This window comes from Coregonus clupeaformis, unplaced genomic scaffold (assembly GCF_020615455.1).
Source record: "Coregonus clupeaformis isolate EN_2021a unplaced genomic scaffold, ASM2061545v1 scaf0075, whole genome shotgun sequence".
NCBI classification, from domain to species: domain Eukaryota; kingdom Metazoa; phylum Chordata; class Actinopteri; order Salmoniformes; family Salmonidae; genus Coregonus; species Coregonus clupeaformis.
The window spans coordinates 815,950-838,491 of record NW_025533530.1 but is presented as its reverse complement, the minus strand read 5'-3'; the positions used below and the strand labels follow the sequence as shown (position 1 = coordinate 838,491).

General features: G+C 50.5%; 1 protein-coding gene across 1 annotated transcript in view; it reads left to right on the top strand.

Annotated features, from left to right (window-relative positions):
* Positions 1-22,542, top strand: part of myo10l3 (myosin X, like 3) — a gene marked incomplete at its 5' end in the record, with an annotated part of 171,151 nt that overhangs the window by 61,351 nt on the left and 87,258 nt on the right. The window contains 5 exon segments of the mRNA XM_045213050.1: positions 579-671; positions 1,400-1,468; positions 3,038-3,120; positions 3,234-3,342; positions 5,930-6,010. Of these exon segments, the coding sequence (XP_045068985.1) occupies positions 579-671; positions 1,400-1,468; positions 3,038-3,120; positions 3,234-3,342; positions 5,930-6,010 (435 nt within the window).

The window sequence follows — 22,542 nt, the reverse complement described above, 5'->3', positions numbered from 1 at the left end:
AGGATTCTGTATGGAGGAATGGTCTAAGATCCCTCCCAATGTGTTCTCCAACTCATAAAACATTTGATACATTTCTTCACATTTTTAGTCATTTAGCAGACACTCTTATCCAGAGCGACTTACAGTTAGTGAGTGTATACATTTTTCATACTGGGGGATCTTTGACAATGGCTGTATTGTCCACAGGCTCAGTGCCATTATCCTCCCAAGGTGAGGTATTGAACGGTTTTGAGAACAGGGTTGGCAATCATTTTGACCCCTAACTTTTTGAGAAAAAAAAAAGATTACTTGTTAAACAAAATCTCTTTCTCTTTCTCAATTGTATTAGTATAAAATAATTTCCCAATTTTGGGGAGCATACAATATAGCTCAGTATTTGAATGATTTATTTGATACAGTCATTATTTCTCATCTTTATCAAGGACCCCAATGTAGATGTATTTATCTGTGTTGTCATTATAGCCTTGAGCCTCATATCTGTACAACAGGTATGTTAATGGAACAATCCCCTGTTACCCCCCATCCCCTGTTGTTAGTCTGTAAACTCTTCCTCCTCTTCCTCCTCTTCCTCCTGGTAGAAACTGGGCATGTTGGCTCTGATCAACGAGGAGAGTCGCTTCCCTAAAGGCACCGACTACACCCTGCTAGAGAAACTACACAGTAGACATGCCGTGAGTACACACACACACACACACACACACACACACACACACACACACACACACACACACACACACACACACACACACACACACACAGACACACACACACACACAACACACACGGAAAAAACACACACACACACACACACAGACACGGAATAAACACACACACACACACACAGAGAGAGAGACACATACACACACACACACACACACACACAGACACACACACACACACACACAGACACACACGGAAAAAACACACACACACACAGAGACACACACACACACACACAGACACACACGGAATAAACACACACACACACACAGAGACACACACACACACACAGACACACACACACTCCGCTCCAAAGGAAATGATTTCCTCCCCAGCCACTCCAGACAGAATGAATCTCTCCTCCTGGTGAATAATATATTTAGACTCTCTCAGTTGAATACTGAGATGTGATCAGCTATTCTCAGGCCTAATGAAGGATAAAGTCTGTAGCTGAACCTGGAGGATCTTCATCTATGTTGCTCTCTCTGTTGCCGATGGCAGCTCTCTGTTGTAAGACTGCTAAGTTATATGTTGCTCTCTCTGATGCCGATGGCAGCTCTCTGTTGTAAGACTGCTCAGTTATATGTTGCTCTCTCTGATGCCGATGGCAGCTCTCTGTTGTAAGACTGCTAAGTTATATGTTGTAACCTACTGTGTCTCTCTCTCTCTGTCTCTCCAGACTAACCACTACTACGTGAAGCCCAGAGTGACAGATCACCAGTTTGGCATCAAGCACTACGCTGGAGAGGTATTACCTGAGAAGGAGCTGAGCACTTGAAAAGGACACTTCTCTCTCTCTCTCTCTCTCTCTCTCTCTCTCTCTCTCTCTCTCTCTCTCTCTCTCTCTCTCTCTCTCTCTCTCTCTCTCTCTCTCTCTCTCTCTCTCTCTCTCTCTCTCTCTGTCTCTCTCTCCTCTCCTCCTCCACTTTGTTCTAGGGGGGAGAGGTAGGGACTAAAGTAGAGTATAGTATAGTATAGTAGAGTATAGTATAGTATAGTATAGTAGAGTATAGTAGAGTAGAGTAGAGTATAGTATAGTAGAGTAGAGTAGTGTAGAGTAGAGTAGAGTAGAGTAGAGTAGAGTAGAGTAGAGTAGAGTAGAGTAGAGTAGAGTAGAGTAGAGTAGAGTAGAGTAGAGTAGAGTAGAGTAGAGTAGAGTAGAGTAGAGTAGAGTAGAGTAGAGAAGTGCCCTGCCCTGGCAGAGTGTCGGTCCTATGATAATGATTTGAGGCTGTGGAGCCACCATGATTCCTGTCCCTCCTCTCCCCAGACCCGAACTCCCCTGCTGCTCAATGCACTCTGTTATCTGAAAGGGCTCTGTTATCTTCAGATGGAAGACAGTCACCTCCTTCAGTAGATTTATCCCAGTCCAACTGTATTTTAATGGTTATTTCATAATAAACAGCACAAGGTGAAATAGTAACCAGTAAAATCCTATGTCAATAACTCTCACAGTGTCCTCATCCCAGGTGAAGCTGTACCATTATTAAACTCATAAGGACGTCTCTGTCATGGGCCATTTTCTATATGGCTATAGATATATGGTGCCAACCATGATGGCCCCTCCCCTTGGTGCCAACCATGATGGCCCCTCCCCTTGGTGCCAACCATGATGGCCCCTCCCCTTGGTGCCAACCATGATGACTCCTCCCCTTGGTGCCAACCATGATGGCTCCTCCCCTTGGTGCCAACCATGATGGCTCCTCCCCTTGGTGCCAACCATGATGGCTCCTCCCTTGGTGCCAACCATGATGGCTCCTCCCCTTGGTGCCAACCATGATGGCTCCTCCCCTTGGTGCCAACCATGATGGCTCCTCCCCTTGGTGCCAACCATGATGGCTCTTCCCCTTGGTGCCAACCATGATGGCTCCTCCCCTTGGTGCCAACCATGATGGCTCCTCCCCTTGGTGCCAACTATGATGGCTCCTCCCCTTGGTGCCAACCATGATGGCTCCTCCCCTTGGTGCCAACCATGATGGCTCCTCCCCTTGGTGCCAACTATGATGGCTCCTCCCCTTGGTGCCAACCATGATGGCTCCTCCCCTTGGTGCCAACTATGATGGCTCCTCCCCTTGGTGCCAACCATGATGGCTCCTCCCCTTGGTGCCCTGGGCCAGGAGAGCAATACTTTAGTAGGAGGGAGGAATCTGTTGCTGCTATGCTGTTAAGACCAGGGCTGAGTGACTGTCAACAGGTGACTGTCTTATCACAGTGGTCAGCTCCTCTCACTGAGCATCAGATCAGGCTAGCTGCCATTACATACGGTAACACACTGCCCTGTCACCCCGGAACATGTCTCTAACCCTCCCTCTGTCAGGTTCTGTATGACGTGAGAGGGGTCCTCCAGAAGAACAGAGACACCTTCAGAGATGACATCTTAAACATGCTCAAAGACAGCAGGTGTGTGTGTGTGTGTGTGCTGTTTACGTTCAGAGTAATACACTGACACTACTATAGTCACTCCACTGTGTTTACGTTCAGAGAATGTTGAACATGTTTGTTCTGTCCTTCAGGCTTGACTTCATCTATGACCTGTTTGAGCGTGTTGGGAGCAGGAACGGAGAGGAGACCCTGAAGATGGGGACGGCCAGACGCAAACCCACCGTCAGCTCTCAGTTCAGGGTGAGAACCACTATCCATAACCCCAAACCCACCGTCAGCTCTCAGTTCAGGGTGAGAACCACTATCCATAACCCCTAACCCACCGTCAGCTCTCAGTTCAGGTGAGAACCACTATCCTCCCACCCGCTCTCAGTTCAGGGTGAGAACCACTATCCATAACCCCAAACCCACCGTCAGCTCTCAGTTCAGGGTGAGAACCACTATCCATAACCCCAAACCCACCGTCAGCTCTCAGTTCAGGGTGAGAACCACTATCCATAACCCCTAACCCACCGTCAGCTCTCAGTTCAGGGTGAGAACCACTATCCATAACCCCAAACCCACCGTCAGCTCTCAGTTCAGGGTGAGAACCACTATCCATAACCCCAAACCCACCGTCAGCTCTCAGTTAAGGGTAAGGACCAATCACAGAGGAGCATGGTCAACCTCTACTAACCTCTGACCTCTAACCTTCACTATACTGTAGAGCCACAGAATCCTTTTGGCTATGCCATGATAAGGACTGGCTATGCCATGATAAGGACTGGCTATGCCATGATAAGGACTGGCTATGCCATGATAAGGACTGGCTATGCCATGATAAGGACTGGCTATGCCATGATAAGGACTGGCTATGCCATGATAAGGACTGGCTATGCCATGATAAGGACTGCCTTGACATGATAAGGATTGCCTTGACATGATGAGGTTGACATTTTCCCCAAGAGTTTTGAATGGTCTTTTGTTTGTGTCTTAAAGTGTGTGAGAGAGAGAGAGAGAGAGAGAGAGAGAGAGAGAGAGAGAGAGAGAGAGAGAGAGAGAGAGAGAGAGAGAGAGAGAGAGAGAGAGAGAGAGAGAGAGAGAGAGAGAGAGAGAGAGAGAGAGAGAGAGAGAGAGAGAGAGAGAGAGAGAGAGAGAGAGAGAGAGAGAGAGAGAGAGAGAGAGAGAGAGAGAGAGAGAGAGAGACAGAGACAGAGACAGAGACAGACAGAGACAGAGACAGAGAGAGAGACACAGAGAGAGACAGAGACAGAGACAGAGACAGAGACAGAGACAGAGAGAGAGAGAGAGAGAGAGAGAGACATCCATGTGAGATGTCATAACTGCCCTGGACTGCAGCTCCTAAAGCTGGAGATTACCCCTCGTCCCCTGTCAGTATTTTACTGGAGACAGTCAGTATTTTACTGGAGACAGTCAGTCTGAGAGAGAGAGGGTGCCAGGTTCAAGGGTCCTTGCGGCACTGCTGGGTAAATATAGTCCTGTAGCCAGATCCTGTAAACACCCTGGTCAGCAGGAGATGAGGGCCCTCGGAGGCCAGATCCTGTAAACACCCTGGTCAGCAGGAGATGAGGGCCCTCGGAGGCCAGATCCTGTAAACACCCTGGTCAGCAGGAGATGAGGGCCCTCGGAGGCCAGATCCTGTAAACACCCTGGTCAGCAGGAGATGAGGGCCCTCGGAGGCCAGATCCTGTAATCACCCTGGTCAGCAGGAGGTGAGGGCCCTAGGAGGCCAGATCCTGTAAACACCCTGGTCAGCAGGAGATGAGGGCCCTCGGAGGCCAGATCCTGTAAACACCCTGGTCAGCAGGAGGTGAGGGCCCGGGAGGCCAGATCCTGTAAACACCCTGGTCAGCAGGAGGTGAGGGCCCTAGGAGGCCAGATCCTGTAAACACCCTGGTCAGCAGGAGGTGAGGGCCTCGGAGGCCAGATCCTGTAAACACCCTGGTCAGCAGGAGGTGAGGGCCCTCGGAGGCCAGATCCTGTAAACACCCTGGTCAGCAGGAGGTGAGGGCCCCTAGGAGGCCAGATCCTGTAAACACCCTGGTCAGCAGGAGGTGAGGGCCCTCGGAGGCCAGATCCTGTAAACACCCTGGTCAGCAGGAGGTGAGGGCCTCGGAGGCCAGATCCTGTAAACACCCTGGTCAGCAGGAGGTGAGGGCCCTCGGAGGCCAGATCCTGTAAACACCCTGGTCAGCAGGAGATGAGGGCCCTCGGAGGCCAGATCCTGTAAACACCCTGGTCAGCAGGAGGTGAGGGCCCCCGGAGGCCAGATCCTGTAAACACCCTGGTCAGCAGGAGGTGAGGGCCCTAGGAGGCCAGATCCTGTAAACACCCTGGTCAGCAGGAGGTGAGGGCCCTCGGAGGCCAGATCCTGTAAACACCCTGGTCAGCAGGAGGTGAGGGCCCTCGGAGGCCAGATCCTGTAAACACCCTGGTCAGCAGGAGGTGAGGGCCCTCGGAGGCCAGATCCTGTAAACACCCTGGTCAGCAGGAGGTGAGGGCCCTAGGAGGCCAGATCCTGTAAACACCCTGGTCAGCAGGAGGTGAGGGCCCTCGGAGGCCAGATCCTGTAAACACCCTGGTCAGCAGGAGGTGAGGGCCCTCGGAGGCCAGATCCTGTAAACACCCTGGTCAGCAGGAGATGAGGGCCCCTCGGAGGCCAGATCCTGTAAACACCCTGGTCAGCAGGAGGTGAGGGCCCTCGGAGGCCAGATCCTGTAAACACCCTGGTCAGCAGGAGGTGAGGGCCCTCGGAGGCCAGATCTAGATGTGTTGTTGTGTTTGTGATTCTGTATCTATATCTAGATGTGTTGTTGTGTTTCTGCAGGACTCTCTCCATTCCTTGATGAACACACTGAGTGCCTCCAACCCTTTCTTTGTGCGCTGCATCAAACCCAACATGGACAAGGTGGGTCATTCAGTATTCATCACAACCACAAGCTACTGAACTGGAACTAGTCTGTTACTGTTCCATGTAGAATCCTTTCCACAGAGGGTTCTACCTGGAACACAAAAGGGTTCTACCTGGAACCCAAAAGGGTTCTCTTATGGGGACAGCCGAAGAAACGTTTTGGAACCCTTTTTTCTAAGAGTGAACCGTTCATTTCTATTGGGCACAAAATAATCTGAAACACAACCGAAACAAACAGCAAATGCATCCAACAAGTTTGTAGAGTCACAAGCTTGATGTAGTCATTGCATGCTGTGAATATGGGACCAAATACTAATGGGACCAAATACTTAACTTTTTACTACTTTAATACACATAAGTTAATTTGTCCCAATACTTTTGGTGCACTAAAATGTGGGGACTATGTCCAAAAAGTGATGACCAAATCACTGATCCCTCTGTCTGACCCCTCTGTCTGAACACAGCCAAACCACTGACCCCCCTTTCTGAACACAGCCAAATCACTGACCCCTCTGTCTGACCCCTCTGTCTGAACACAGCCAAACCACTGACCCCTCTGTCTGACCCCTCTGTCTGAACACAGCCAAACCACTGACCCCCCTTTCTGAACACAGCCAAATCACTGACCCCTCTGTCTGAACCGCCACTCTCTGCCCCCTTTCTGAACACAGCCAAATCACTGACCCCTCTGTCTGACGACCCTTTCTGAACACAGCCAAATCACTGACCCCTCTGTCTGACCCTCTGTCTGAACACAGCCAAACCACTGACCCCCTGTCTGACCCCTTTAGCCAAACCACTGATCCCTCTGTCTGAACACAGCCAAACATGATCCCTCTGTCGAACACAGACAAACCACTGACCCCTCTGTCTGACCCCTCTGTCTGAACACAGCCAAACCACTGACCCCTCTGTCTGACCCCTTTGTCTGAACACAGCCAAATCACCGACCCCTCTGTCTGAACACAGCCAAATCACTGACCCCTCTGTCTGAACACAGACAAATCACTGACCCCTCTGTCTGAACACAGACAAACCACTGACCCCTCTGTCTGAACACACACAAACCACTGACCCCTCTGTCTGACCCCTCTGTCTGAACACAGCCAAATCACTGACCCCTCTGTCTGAACACAGACAAACCACTGACCCCTCTGTCTGAACACAGACAAATCACTGACCCCTCTGTCTGACCCCTCTGTCTGAACACAGCCAAATCACCGACCCCTCTGTCTGACCCCTTTGTCTGAACACAGCCAAACCACTGATCCCTCTGTCTGAACACAGCCAAATCACTGACCCCTCTGTCTGAACACAGCCAAACCACTGACCCCTCTGTCTGAACACAGACAAACCACTGACCCCTCTGTCTGACCCCTCTGTCTGAACACAGCCAAACCACTGACCCCTCTGTCTGAACACAGCCAAATCACTGACCCCTCTGTCTGACCCCTTTGTCTGAACACAGCCAAATCACCGACCCCTCTGTCTGAACACAGCCAAACCACTGACCCCTCTGTCTGACCCCTTTGTCTGAACACAGCCAAATCACCGACCCCTCTGTCTGAACACAGCCAAATCACCGACCCCTCTGTCTGAACACAGCCAAATCACTGACCCCTCTGTCTGAACACAGACAAACCACTGACCCCTCTGTCTGAACACAGCCAAATCACTGACCCCTCTGTCTGACCCCTCTGTCTGAACACAGCCAAACCACTGACCCCTCTGTCTGAACACAGCCAAATCACTGACCCCCTCTGTCTGACCCCTTTGTCTGAACACAGCCAAATCACCGACCCCTCTGTCTGAACACAGCCAAACCACTGACCCCTCTGTCTGACCCCTTTGTCTGAACACAGCCAAATCACCGACCCCTCTGTCTGAACACAGCCAAATCACTGACCCCTCTGTCTGAACACAGACAAACCACTGACCCCTCTGTCTGAACACAGCCAAATCACTGACCCCTCTGTCTGAACACAGCCAAATCACTGACCCCTCTGTCTGAACACAGCCAAACCACTGACCCCTCTGTCTGAACACAGCCAAATCACTGACCCCTCTGTCTGAACACAGACAAACCACTGACCCCTCTGTCTGAACACAGACAAACCACTGACCCCTCTGTCTGAACACAGACAAAAAACGGTGTTCCTCAAAATAAAAGATATATACGAAACCCAGTAAGCAGTACTACATCCCTAAATCATCCAGATGGGCCCAAAACAGCACAGATGGATTCCAAAAAGGAATCCAAACTTAAGAAATTCAATCACTATTGGACATGTTTTTTGGTAAGATCCCGTCAGCTGGGAGAGCCAAGTGTTTTTAAATGTTACATTTAAATGTTCAATGTTTTATCTATGTACTCTTTCATTGGCCTAGTGTTGTTACATGTTATATCTATGTACTCTTTCATTGGCCTAGTGTTGTTACATGTTATATCTATGTACTCTTTCATTGGCCTAATGTTGTTAAATGTTATATCTATGTACTCTTTCATTGGCCTAGTGTTGTTACATGTTATATCTATGTACTCTTTCATTGGCCTAGTGTTGTTAAATGTTTTTAGAATATATACGATGAACAAAAATATAAATGCAACATGCAACAATTTCAACGTTTTTACTGAGTTACAGTTCATATAAGGAAATCAGTCAATTTAAATAAATAAATTAGACCCTAATCTATGGATTTCACATGACTGGGAATACAGATATGCAAGTGTTCAGATCCCTTCCCTTTTTCCACATTTTGTTACGTTACAGCCTTATTCTAAAATGGATACAAATATTTTTTTACTCAGCAATCTACACACAATACCCCATAATGACAAAGAGAAAACCGGTTTTTAGAAACGTTTGCAAATATATTCAAAATAAAAAAACAGAAATACCTTATTTACATACCAGTGAAAAGTTTGGACACACCTACTCATTCAAGGGTTTTTCTTTATTTTTACTATTTTCTACATTGTAGAATAATAGTGAAGACATCAATACTATGAAATAACACATATGGAATCATGTAGTAACCAAAAAAGTGTTAAACAAATCAAAATATATTTAATATTTGAGATTCTTCAAATAGCCACCCTTTGCCTTGATGACAGCTTTGCACACTCTTGGCATTCTCTCAACCAGCTTCACCTGGAATTCATTTCCAACCGTCTTGAAGGAGTTCCCACATATGCTGAGCACTTGTTGGCTGCTTTTCCTTCACTCTGCCGTCCGACTCATCCCAAACCATCTCAATTGGGTTGAGGTCGGGGGATTGTGGAGGCCAGGTCATCTGATGCTGGATATTGTCGGCAAATGGAACATGCTGTCATACACGTTGATCCAGAGCATTCCAAACATTCTCAATGAGTGACATCTGGTGAGTATGCAGGCTATGGGAGAACTGGGACATTTTCAGCTTCCAGGAATTGTGTACAGATCCTCGCGACATGGGGCCGTCCTTAAGTCTGTCTTCAGAATTTTGCAATCCTTGTCAATCCAGTAATCCTTAAAAATGTTCCTTTGTTTGTTTTTTGGTGACTTCAATTGAGATGTTGTTGCTGTTCTTCTAAATATATAATGTATATTTTCAACAGCTAAATGTATTCCTTCAATACAACCAAAACAAACAGCAAATGTATCTGTACACAATTCCTGAACATGTCCCAGTTCTTCCATGGTCTGCATACTCACCAGACATGTCACCCATTGAGCATGTTTGGGATGCTCTGGATTGATGTGTACAACAGCGTGTTCCAGTTCCCACCAATATCCAGCAACCTCGCACAGCCATTGAAGAGGAGTGGGACAACATTCCACAGGCCACAATCAACTCTATGCGAAGGAGATGTGTCGCGCTGCATGAGGCAAATGGTGGTCACACCAGATACTGACTGGTATTCCCAGTCATGTGAAATCCATAGATTAGGGCCTAATGAATTTATTTCAATTGACTGATTTCCTTATATGAGCTGTAACTCAGTAAAATCTTTGAAATTGTTGCATGTTGCGTTTATATCTTTGTTCAGTATAGTTGACATTGGTGAAGTTATTTTATGTGGTTGAAATACTATCGGCTTTTATGATGCTGGTAAAGACAGCACCTCTACAGACAGTCCTTAACTTCACATTCTCTCAAGATGCTGAAAGAAATCAATCCTATTTCTCCACTCCTGTTACCGATCCTAAAGTCAAAAGGTAGCCTACATTTGGTGTATCGTTTTACTGCAAGAAATGCTTAATTCTGCAGGAGTAAATATTAAGACTATGTGAGAGGTTATAGACCTACAGTCAGTGTCCAGATTTCAGTTTCCATTTAACCCATCTGAACAGCAGGCTACAGTTCCCTTGACATGACATAGGCCTGTCTGAAGTCCCCGTCTTGTGACCGTCTAATTTGTACAGAGCCTCACATCATCAGACAGAACACAGCAGCACTGATATCATCCTCTTCTACCACTTCACCTAATCTTTCCCAACATGACTTTTCTGGCCCTCCCTTCTCTTTATTGTCAACTCTCCATTTCACAGCTTTTCTCTTATTCAATTAAACTCTGACATTGTCCTTTTTGCCTCCTTGGATCGACATGAACTTTTTCTGCCCGTTCCCAAAAGCAGTAGGCTATTTGGCGCGTCTAAAGTTGGGCCCTAAAGCTAATGTCAGATAGCCTCAAATAATGAAAGAAAAACCTCAATGTAGCCTATAGATATAAATTGAACGAGAATTATACATTTATGGATTTTTTAAGGTATTGTTTTGTCTTTATTCAACCCACCACCCACCCTTCAGCCACACCATATTTAATTACCCTAAACCCGCCTCAGTAATTACATTGACACATGCTGGGAATGCTGTTGTCTCTGGGGGGTTTAGCTGTACCACAGGGAATGCTGTTGTCCTGTCTGGGGGTTTAGCTGTACCACAGGGAATGCTGTTGTCCTGTCTGGGGGTTTAGCTGTACCACAGGGAATGCTGTTGTCCTGTCTGGGGGTTTAGCTTCACCACAGGGAATGCTGTTGTCCTGTCTGGGGGTTTAGCTGTACCACAGGGAATGCTGTTGTCTCTGGGGGTTTCGCTGTACCACAGGGAATGCTGTTGTCCTGTCTGGGGGTTTAGCTGCACCACAGGGAATGCTGTTGTCCTGTCTGGGGGGTTTAGCTGTACCACAGGGAATGCTGTTGTCTCTGGGGGTTTAGCTGTACCACAGGGAATGCTGTTGTCTCTGGGGGTTTAGCTGCACCACAGGGAATGCTGTTGTCCTGTCTGGGGGTTTAGCTGTACCACAGGGAATGCTGTTGTCCTGTCTGGGGGTTTAGCTGTACCACAGGGAATGCTGTTGTCCTGTCTGGGGGTTTAGCTGCACCACAGGGAATGCTGTTGTCCTGTCTGGGGGTTTAGCTGTACCACAGGGAATGCTGTTGTCTCTGGGGGTTTAGCTGTACCACAGGGAATGCTGTTGTCTCTGGGAGTTTAGCTGCACCACAGGGAATGCTGTTGTCCTGTCTGGGGGTTTAGCTGTACCACAGGGAATGCTGTTGTCTCTGGGGGTTTAGCTGTACCACAGGGAATGCTGTTGTCTCTGGGGGTTTAGCTGTACCACAGGGAATGCTGTTGTCTCTGGGGGTTTAGCTGTACCACAGGGAATGCTGTTGTCCTGTCTGGGGGTTTAGCTGCACCACAGGGAATGCTGTTGTCCTGTCTGGGGGTTTAGCTGTACCACAGGGAATGCTGTTGTCTCTGGGGGTTTAGCTGTACCACAGGGAATGCTGTTGTCTCTGGGGGTTTAGCTGTACCACAGGGAATGCTGTTGTCCTGTCTGGGGGTTTAGCTGTACTACAGGGAATGCTGTTGTTCTGTCTGGGGGTTTAGCTGTACCACAGGGAATGCTGTTGTCTCTGGGGGGTTAGCTGTACCACAGGGAATGCTGTTGTCCTGTCTGGGGGTTTAGCTGCACCACAGGGAATGCTGTTGTCCTGTCTGGGGGTTTAGCTGCACCACAGGGAATGCTGTTGTTCTGTCTGGGGGTTTAGCTGTACCACAGGGAATGCTGTTGTCTCTGGGGGGTTAGCTGTACCACAGGGAATGCTGTTGTCTCTGGGGGTTTAGCTGTACCACAGGGAATGCTGTTGTCCTGTCTGGGGGTTTAGCTGTACCACAGGGAATGCTGTTGTCCTGTCTGGGGGTTTAGCTGTACCACAGGGAATGCTGTTGTCCTGTCTGGGGTTTAGCTGTACCACAGGGAATGCTGTTGTCCTGTCTGGGGGTTTAGCTGTACCACAGGAATGCTGTTGTCCTGTCTGGGGGTTTAGCTGTACCACAGGGAATGCTGTTGTCCTGTCTGGGGGTTTAGCTGTACCACAGGGAATGCTGTTGTCCTGTCTGGGGGTTTAGCTGTACCACAGGGAATGCTGTTGTCCTGTCTGGGGGGTTTAGCTGCACCACAGGGAATGCTGTTGTCTCTGGGGGTTTAGCTGCACCACAGGGAATGCTGTTGTCCTGTCTGGGGGTTTAGCTGTACTACAGGGAATGCTGTTGTCTCTGGGGGTTTAGCTGTACCACAGGGAATGCTGTTGTCCTGTGTGGGGGTTTAGTTGTACCACATGGAATGCTGTTGTCTCTGGGGGTTTAGCTGTAACACAGGGAATGCTGTTGTCCTGTCTGGGGGTTTAGCTGTACCACAGGGAATGCTGTTTTCTCTGGGGGTATAGCTGTACCACAGGGAATGCTGTTGTCCTGTCTGGGGGTTTAGCTGTACCACAGGGAATGCTGTTGTCCTGTCTGGGGGTTTAGCTGTACCACAGGGAATGCTGTTGTCCTGTCTGGGGTTTAGCTGTACCACAGGGAATGCTGTTGTCCTGTCTGGGGGTTTAGCTGTACCACAGGGAAAGCTGTTGTCCTGTCTGGGGGTTTAGCTGCACCACAGGGAATGCTGTTGTCCTGTCTGGGGGTTTAGCTGTACCACAGGGAATGCTGTTGTCTCTGTGGGGTTTAGCTGTACTACAGGGAATGCTGTTGTCCTGTCTGGGGGTTTAGCTGTACCACAGGGAATGCTGTTGTCCTGTCTGGGGTTTAGCTGTACCACAGGGAATGTTGTTGTCTCTGGGGGTTTAGCTGTACCACAGGGAATGCTGTTGTCCTGTCTGGGGGTTTAGCTGTACCACAGGGGAATGCTGTTGTCCTGTCTGTGGGGTTTAGCTGTACCACAGGGAATGATGTTGTCCTGTCTGGGGGTTTAGCTGCACCACAGGGAATGCTGTTGTTCTGTCTGGGGGTTTAGCTGTACCACAGGGAATGCTGTTGTCTCTGGGGGGTTAGCTGTACCACAGGGAATGCTGTTGTCTCTGGGGGTTTAGCTGTACCACAGGGAATGCTGTTGTCCTGTCTGGGGGTTTAGCTGTACCACAGGGAATGCTGTTGTCCTGTCTGGGGGTTTAGCTGTACCACAGGGAATGCTGTTGTCCTGTCTGGGGGTTTAGCTGAACCACAGGGAATGCTGTTGTCCTGTCTGGGGGTTTAGCTGTACCACATGAATGCTGTTGTCTCTGGGGGTTTAGTTGTACCACAGGGAATGCTGTTGTCCTGTCTGGGGGTTTAGCTGTACCACAGGGAATGCTGTTGTCCTGTCTGGGGTTTAGCTGTACCACAGGGAATGCTGTTGTCCTGTCTGGGGAGTTTTAGCTGTACCACAGGGAATGCTGTTGTCTCTGGGGGTTTAGCTGTACCACAGGGAATGCTGTTGTCCTGTCTGGGGGGTTTAGCTGTACCACAGGGAATGATGTTGTCCTGTCTGGGGGTTTAGCTGCACCACAGGGAATGCTGTTGTTCTGTCTGGGGGTTTAGCTGTACCACAGGGGAATGCTGTTGTCTCTGGGGGTTTAGCTGTACCACAGGGAATGCTGTTGTCTCTGGGGGTTTAGCTGTACCACAGGGAATGCTGTTGTCCTGTCTGGGGGTTTAGCTGTACCACAGGGAATGCTGTTGTCCTGTCTGGGGGTTTAGCTGCACCACAGGGAATGCTGTTGTCCTGTCTGGGGGTTTAGCTGTACCACAGGGAATGCTGTTGTCTCTGGGGGTTAGCTGTACCACAGGGAATGCTGTTGTCTCTGGGGGTTTAGCTGTACCACAGGGAATGCTGTTGTCCTGTCTGGGGGTTTAGCTGTACCACAGGGAATGCTGTTGTCCTGTCTGGGGGTTTAGCTGTACCACAGGGAATGCTGTTGTCCTGTCTGGGGTTTAGCTGTACCACAGGGAATGCTGTTGTCCTGTCTGGGGGTTTAGCTGTACCACAGGGAATGCTGTTGTCCTGTCTGGGGGTTTAGTTGTACCACAGGGAATGCTGTTGTCCTGTCTGGGGGTTTAGCTGTACCACAGGGAATGCTGTTGTCCTGTCTGGGGGTTTAGCTGTACCACAGGGAATGCTGTTGTCCTGTCTGGGGGTTTAGCTGCACCACAGGGAATGCTGTTGTCTCTGGGGGTTTAGCTGCACCACAGGGAATGCTGTTGTCCTGTCTGGGGGTTTAGCTGTACCACAGGGAATGCTGTTGTCTCTGGGGGTTTAGCTGTACCACAGGGAATGCTGTTGTCCTGTGTGGGGGTTTAGCTGTACCACATGGAATGCTGTTGTCTCTGGGGGGTTTAGCTGTAACACAGGGAATGCTGTTGTCCTGTCTGGGGGTTTAGCTGTACCACAGGGAATGCTGTTGTCTCTGGGGGTTTAGCTGTACCACAGGGAATGCTGTTGTCCTGTCTGGGGGGTTTAGCTGTACCACAGGGAATGCTGTTGTCCTGTCTGGGGGTTTAGCTGTACCACAGGGAATGCTGTTGTCCTGTCTGGGGGTTTAGCTGTACCACAGGAATGCTGTTGTCCTGTCTGGGGGTTTAGCTGTACCACAGGGAATGCTGTTGTCCTGTCTGGGGGTTTAGCTGCACCACAGGGAATGCTGTTGTCCTGTCTGGGGGTTTAGCTGTACCACAGGGAATGCTGTTGTCTCTGGGGGTTTAGCTGTACCACAGGGAATGCTGTTGTCTCTGTCTGGGGTTTAGCTGTACCACAGGGAATGCTGTTGTCTCTGGGGGTTTAGCTGTACCACAGGGAATGCTGTTGTCTGTCTGGGGGTTTAGCTGTACCACAGGGAATGCTGTTGTCTGTCTGGGGGTTTAGCTGTACCACAGGGAATGCTGTTGTCCTGTCTGGGGGTTTAGCTGTACCACAGGGAATGCTGTTGTCCTGTCTGGGGGTTTAGCTGTACCACAGGGAATGATGTTGTCCTGTCTGGGGGTTTAGCTGCACCACAGGGAATGCTGTTGTTCTGTCTGGGGGTTTAGCTGTACCACAGGGAATGCTGTTGTCTCTGGGGGGTTAGCTGTACCACAGGGAATGCTGTTGTCTCTGGGGGTTTAGCTGTACCACAGGGAATGCTGTTGTCCTGTCTGGGGGTTTAGCTGTACCACAGGGAATGCTGTTGTCCTGTCTGGGGGTTTAGCTGTACCACAGGGAATGCTGTTGTCCTGTCTGGGGGTTTAGCTGTACCACAGGGAATGCTGTTGTCCTGTCTGGGGGTTTAGCTGTACCACAGGAATGCTGTTGTCTCTGGGGGTTTAGTTGTACCACAGGGAATGCTGTTGTCCTGTCTGGGGGTTTAGCTGTACCACAGGGAATGCTGTTGTCCTGTCTGGGGGTTTAGCTGTACCACAGGGAATGCTGTTGTCCTGTCTGGGGTTTTAGCTGTACCACAGGGAATGCTGTTGTCTCTGGGGGTTTAGCTGTACCACAGGGAATGCTGTTGTCCTGTCTGGGGGTTTAGCTGTACCACAGGGAATGCTGTTGTCCTGTCTGGGGTTTAGCTGCACCACAGGGAATGCTGTTGTTCTGTCTGGGGGTTTAGCTGTACCACAGGGAATGCTGTTGTCTCTGGGGGTTAGCTGTACCACAGGGAATGCTGTTGTCCTGTCTGGGGGTTTAGCTGTACCACAGGGAATGCTGTTGTCCTGTCTGGGGGTTTAGCTGTACCACAGGGAATGCTGTTGTCCTGTCTGGGGGTTTAGCTGTACCACAGGGAATGCTGTTGTCCTGTCTGGGGGTTTAGCTGTACCACAGGGAATGCTGTTGTCCTGTCTGGGGGTTTAGCTGTACCACAGGGAATGCTGTTGTCCTGTCTGGGGGTTTAGCTGTACCACAGGGAATGCTGTTGTCCGTCTGGGGGTTTAGCTGTACCACAGGGAATGCTGTTGTCCTGTCTGGGGGTTTAGCTGTACCACAGGGAATGCTGTTGTCCTGTCTGGGGGTTTAGCTGCACCACAGGGAATGCTGTTGTCTCTGGGGGTTTAGCTGCACCACAGGGAATGCTGTTGTCCTGTCTGGGGGTTTAGCTGTACCACAGGGAATGCTGTTGTCTCTGGGGGTTTAGCTGTACCACAGGGAATGCTGTTGTCTCTGGGGGTTTAGCTGTACCACAGGGAATGCTGTTGTCCTGTCCGGGGGTTTAGCTGCACCACAGGGAATGCTGTTGTCGTCTGGGGGTTTAGCTGTACCACAGGGAATGCTGTTGTCCTGTCTGGGGGTTTAGCTGAACCACAGGGAATGCTGTTGTCCTGTCTGGGGGTTTAGCTGTACCACAGGGAATGCTGTTGTCTCTGGGGGTTTAGCTGTACCACAGGGAATGCTGTTGTCCTGTCTGGGGGTTTAGCTGTACCACAGGGAATGCTGTTGTCCTGTCTGGGGGGTTTAGCTGTACCACAGGGAATGCTGTTGTCCTGTCTGGGGTTTAGCTGTACCACAGGAATGCTGTTGTCCTGTCTGGGGGTTTAGCTGTACCACAGGGAATGCTGTTGTCCTGTCTGGGGGTTTAGCTGTACCACAGGGAATGCTGTTGTCCTGTCTGGGGGTTTAGCTGTACCACAGGGAATGCTGTTGTCCTCTGGGGGTTTAGCTGTACCACAGGGGAATGCTGTTGTCCTGTCTGGGGGTTAGCTGTACCACAGGGAATGCTGTTGTCTCTGTCTGGGGTTTAGCTGTACCACAGGGAATGCTGTTGTCCTGTCTGGGGGTTTAGCTGTACCACAGGGAATGCTGTTGTCCTGTCTGGGGGTTTAGCTGTACCACAGGGAATGCTGTTGTCCTGTCTGGGGGTTTAGCTGTACCACAGGGAATGCTGTTGTCTCTGGGGGTTTAGCTGTACCACAGGGAATGCTGTTGTCCTGTCTGGGGGTTTAGCTGCACCACAGGGAATGCTGTTGTCCTGTCTGGGGGTTTAGCTGTACCACAGGGAATGCTGTTGTCTCTGGGGGTTTAGCTGTACCACAGGGAATGCTGTTGTCTCTGGGGGTTTAGCTGCACCACAGGGAATGCTGTTGTCTCTGGGGGGGGTTTAGCTGTACCACAGGGAATGCTGTTGTCCTGTCTGGGGGTTTAGCTGTACCACAGGGAATGCTGTTGTCTCTGGGGGTTTAGCTGTACCACAGGGAATGCTGTTGTCTCTGGGGGTTTAGCTGTACCACAGGGAATGCTGTTGTCTCTGGGGGTTTAGCTGTACCACAGGGAATGCTGTTGTCTCTGGGGGTTTAGCTGTACCACAGGGAATGCTGTTGTCCTGTCTGGGGGTTTAGCTGTACCACAGGGAATGCTGTTGTCCTGTCTGGGGGGTTTAGCTGTACCACAGGGAATGCTGTTGTCTCTGGGGGTTTAGCTGTAACACAGGGAATGCTGTTGTCCTGTCTGGGGGTTTAGCTGTACCACAGGGAATGCTGTTTTCTCTGGGGGTTTAGCTGTACCACAGGGAATGCTGTTGTCCTGTCTGGGGGGTTTAGCTGTACCACAGGGAATGCTGTTGTCTGTCTGGGGTTTAGCTGTACCACAGGGAATGCTGTTGTCCTGTCTGGGGTTTAGCTGCACCACAGGGAATGCTGTTGTCCTGTCTGGGGGTTTAGCTGTACCACAGGGAATGCTGTTGTCCTGTCTGGGGTTTAGCTGTACCACAGGGAATGCTGTTGTCTCTGGGGGTTTAGCTGTACCACAGGGAATGCTGTTGTCCTGTCTGGGGGTTTAGCTGCACCACAGGGAATGCTGTTGTCCTGTCTGGGGTTTAGCTGCACCACAGGGAATGCTGTTGTCTCTGGGGGTTTAGCTGTACCACAGGGAATGCTGTTGTCCTGTTGGGGTTTAGCTGCACCACAGGGAATGCTGTTGTCCTCTGGGGGTTTAGCTGTACCACAGGGAATGCTGTTGTCTCTGGGGGTTTAGCTGTACCACAGGGAATGCTGTTGTCTCTGGGGGTTTAGCTGCACCACAGGGAATGCTGTTGTCTCTGGGGGTTTAGCTGTACCACAGGGAATGCTGTTGTCCTCTGGGGGTTTAGCTGTACCACAGGGAATGCTGTTGTCTCTGGGGGTTTAGCTGTACCACAGGGAATGCTGTTGTCCTGTCTGGGGGTTTAGCTGTACCACAGGGAATGCTGTTGTCTCTGGGGGTTTAGCTGTACCACAGGGAATGCTGTTGTCCTGTCTGGGGGTTTAGCTGTACCACAGGGAATGCTGTTGTCCTGTCTGGGGGTTTAGCTGTACCACAGGGAATGCTGTTGTCCTGTCTGGGGGTTTAGCTGTACCACAGGGAATGCTGTTGTCTCTGGGGGTTTAGCTGTACCACAGGGAATGCTGTTGTCGTCTGGGGGGTTTAGCTGCACCACAGGGAATGCTGTTGTCCTGTCTGGGGGTTTAGCTGTACCACAGGGAATGCTGTTGTCCTGTCTGGGGGTTTAGCTGCACCACAGGGAATGCTGTTGTCCTGTCTGGGGGGTTTAGCTGTACCACAGGGAATGCTGTTGTCCTTCTGGGGGTTAGCTGTACCACAGGGAATGCTGTTGTCTCTGGGGGTTTAGCTGCACCACAGGGAATGCTGTTGTCCTGTCTGGGGGTTTAGCTGTACCACAGGGAATGCTGTTGTCCTGTCTGGGGGGTTTAGCTGTACCACAGGGAATGCTGTTGTCCTGTCTGGGGGGTTTAGCTGTACCACAGGGAATGCTGTTGTCTCTGGGGTTTAGCTGTACCACAGGGAATGCTGTTGTCCTGTCTGGGGGTTTAGCTGTACCACAGGGAATGCTGTTGTCCTGTCTGGGGGTTTACCTGTACCACAGGGAATGCTGTTGTCTCTGGGGGTTTAGCTGTACCACAGGGAATGCTGTTGTCTCTGGGGGTTTAGCTGTACCACAGGGAATGCTGTTGTCCTGTCTGGGGGTTTAGCTGTACCACAGGGAATGCTGTTGTCTCTGGGGGTTTAGCTGTACCACAGGGAATGCTGTTGTCCTGTCTGGGGGTTTAGCTGTACCACAGGGAATGCTGTTGTCCTGTCTGGGGGTTTCGCTGTACCACAGGGAATGCTGTTGTCCTGTCTGGGGGTTTAGCTGCACCACAGGGAATGCTGTTGTCCTGTCTGGGGGTTTAGCTGTACCACAGGGAATGCTGTTGTCTCTGGGAGTTTAGCTGCACCACAGGGAATGCTGTTGTCTCTGGGGGTTTAGCTGTACCACAGGGAATGCTGTTGTCTCTGGGGGTTTAGCTGTACCACAGGGAATGCTGTTGTCTCTGGGGGTTTAGCTGTACCACAGGGAATGCTGTTGTCTCTGGGGGTTTAGCTGTAACACAGGGAATGCTGTTGTCTCTGGGGGTTTAGCTGTACCACAGGGAATGCTGTTGTCTCTGGGGGTTTAGCTGTACCACAGGGAATGTTGTTGTCTCTGGGGGTTTAGCTGTACCACAGGGAATGCTGTTGTCTCTGGGGGTTTAGCTGTACCACAGGGAATGCTGTTGTCCTGTCTGGGGGTTTAGCTGTACCACAGGGAATGCTGTTGTCTCTGGGGGTATAGCTGTACCACAGGGAATGCTGTTGTCCTGTCTGGGGGTTTAGCTGTACCACAGGGAATGCTGTTGTCCTGTCTGGGGGTTTAGCTGTACCACAGGGAATGCTGTTGTCCTGTCTGGGGGTTTAGCTGTACCACAGGGAATGCTGTTGTCTCTGGGGGTTTAGCTGTACCACAGGGAATGCTGTTGTCCTGTCTGGGGGTTTAGCTGTACCACAGGGAATGCTGTTGTCCTGTCTGGGGGTTTAGCTGTACCACAGGGAATGATGTTGTCCTGTCTGGGGGTTTAGCTGCACCACAGGGAATGCTGTTGTTCTGTCTGGGGGTTTAGCTGTACCACAGGGAATGCTGTTGTCTCTGGGGGTTTAGCTGTACCACAGGGAATGCTGTTGTCTCTGGGGGTTTAGCTGTACCACAGGGAATGCTGTTGTCCTGTCTGGGGGTTTAGCTGTACCACAGGGAATGCTGTTGTCCTGTCTGGGGTTTAGCTGTACCACAGGGAATGCTGTTGTCCTGTCTGGGGTTTTAGCTGTACCACAGGGAATGCTGTTGTCCTGTCTGGGGGTTTAGCTGTACCACAGGAATGCTGTTGTCTCTGGGGGTTTAGTTGTACCACAGGGAATGCTGTTGTCCTGTCTGGGGGTTTAGCTGTACCACAGGGAATGCTGTTGTCCTGTCTGGGGGTTTAGCTGCACCACAGGGAATGCTGTTGTCCTGTCTGGGGGTTTAGCTGTACCACAGGGAATGCTGTTGTCTCTGGGGGTTTAGCTGTACCACAGGGAATGCTGTTGTCCTGTCTGGGGGTTTAGCTGTACCACAGGGAAAGATGTTGTCCTGTCTGGGGGTTTAGCTGCACCACAGGGAATGCTGTTGTCCTGTCTGGGGGTTTAGCTGTACCACAGGGAATGCTGTTGTCTCTGGGGGTATAGCTGTACCACAGGGAATGCTGTTGTCCTGTCTGGGGGTTTAGCTGTACCACAGGGAATGCTGTTGTCCTGTCTGGGGGTTTAGCTGTACCACAGGGAATGCTGTTGTCTCTGGGAGTTTAGCTGTACCACAGGGAATGCTGTTGTCCTGTCTGGGGGTTTAGCTGTACCACAGGGAATGCTGTTGTCCTGTCTGGGGGTTTAGCTGTACCACAGGGAATGATGTTGTCCTGTCTGGGGGTTTAGCTGCACCACAGGGAATGCTGTTGTTCTGTATGGGGGTTTAGCTGTACCACAGGGAATGCTGTTGTCTCTGGGGGGTTAGCTGTACCACAGGGAATGCTGTTGTCTCTGGGGGTTTAGCTGTACCACAGGGAATGCTGTTGTCCTGTCTGGGGGTTTAGCTGTACCACAGGGAATGCTGTTGTCCTGTCTGGGGGTTTAGCTGTACCACAGGGAATGCTGTTGTCCTGTCTGGGGTTTTAGCTGAACCACAGGGAATGCTGTTGTCCTGTCTGGGGGTTTAGCTGTACCACAGGAATGCTGTTGTCTCTGGGGGTTTAGTTGTACCACAGGGAATGCTGTTGTCCTGTCTGGGGGTTTAGCTGTACCACAGGGAATGCTGTTGTCCTGTCTGGGGGTTTAGCTGTACCACAGGGAATGCTGTTGTCCTGTCTGGGATTTTAGCTGTACCACAGGGAATGCTGTTGTCTCTGGGGGTTTAGCTGTACCACAGGGAATGCTGTTGTCCTGTCTGGGGGTTTAGCTGTACCACAGGGAATGATGTTGTCCTGTCTGGGGGTTTAGCTGCACCACAGGGAATGCTGTTGTTCTGTCTGGGGGTTTAGCTGTACCACAGGGAATGCTGTTGTCTCTGGGGGGGTTAGCTGTACCACAGGGAATGCTGTTGTCTCTGGGGGTTTAGCTGTACCACAGGGAATGCTGTTGTCCTGTCTGGGGGTTTAGCTGTACCACAGGGAATGCTGTTGTCCTGTCTGGGGGTTTAGCTGTACCACAGGGAATGCTGTTGTCCTGTCTGGGGGTTTAGCTGTACCACAGGGAATGCTGTTGTCCTGTCTGGGGGTTTAGCTGTACCACAGGAATGCTGTTGTCCTGTCTGGGGGTTTAGTTGTACCACAGGGAATGCTGTTGTCCTGTCTGGGGGTTTAGCTGTACCACAGGGAATGCTGTTGTCCTGTCTGGGGGTTTAGCTGTACCACAGGGAATGCTGTTGTCCTGTCTGGGGGTTTAGCTGCACCACAGGGAATGCTGTTGTCTCTGGGGGTTTAGCTGCACCACAGGGAATGCTGTTGTCCTGTCTGGGGGTTTAGCTGTACTACAGGGAATGCTGTTGTCTCTGGGGGTTTAGCTGTACTACAGGGAATGCTGTTGTCTCTGGGGGTTTAGCTGTACCACAGGGAATGCTGTTGTCCTGTCCGGGGGTTTAGCTGCACCACAGGGAATGCTGTTGTCTCTGGGGGTTTAGCTGTACCACAGGGAATTCTGTTGTCCTGTCTGGAGGTTTAGCTGTACCACAGGGAATGCTGTTGTCCTGTGTGGGGGTTTAGCTGTACCACAGGGAATGCTGTTGTCTCTGGGGGTTTAGCTGTAACACAGAGAATGCTGTTGTCCTGTCTGGGGGTTTAGCTGTACCACAGGGAATGCTGTTTTCTCTGGGGGTATAGCTGTACCACAGGGAATGCTGTTGTCCTGTCTGGGGGTTTAGCTGTACCACAGGGAATGCTGTTGT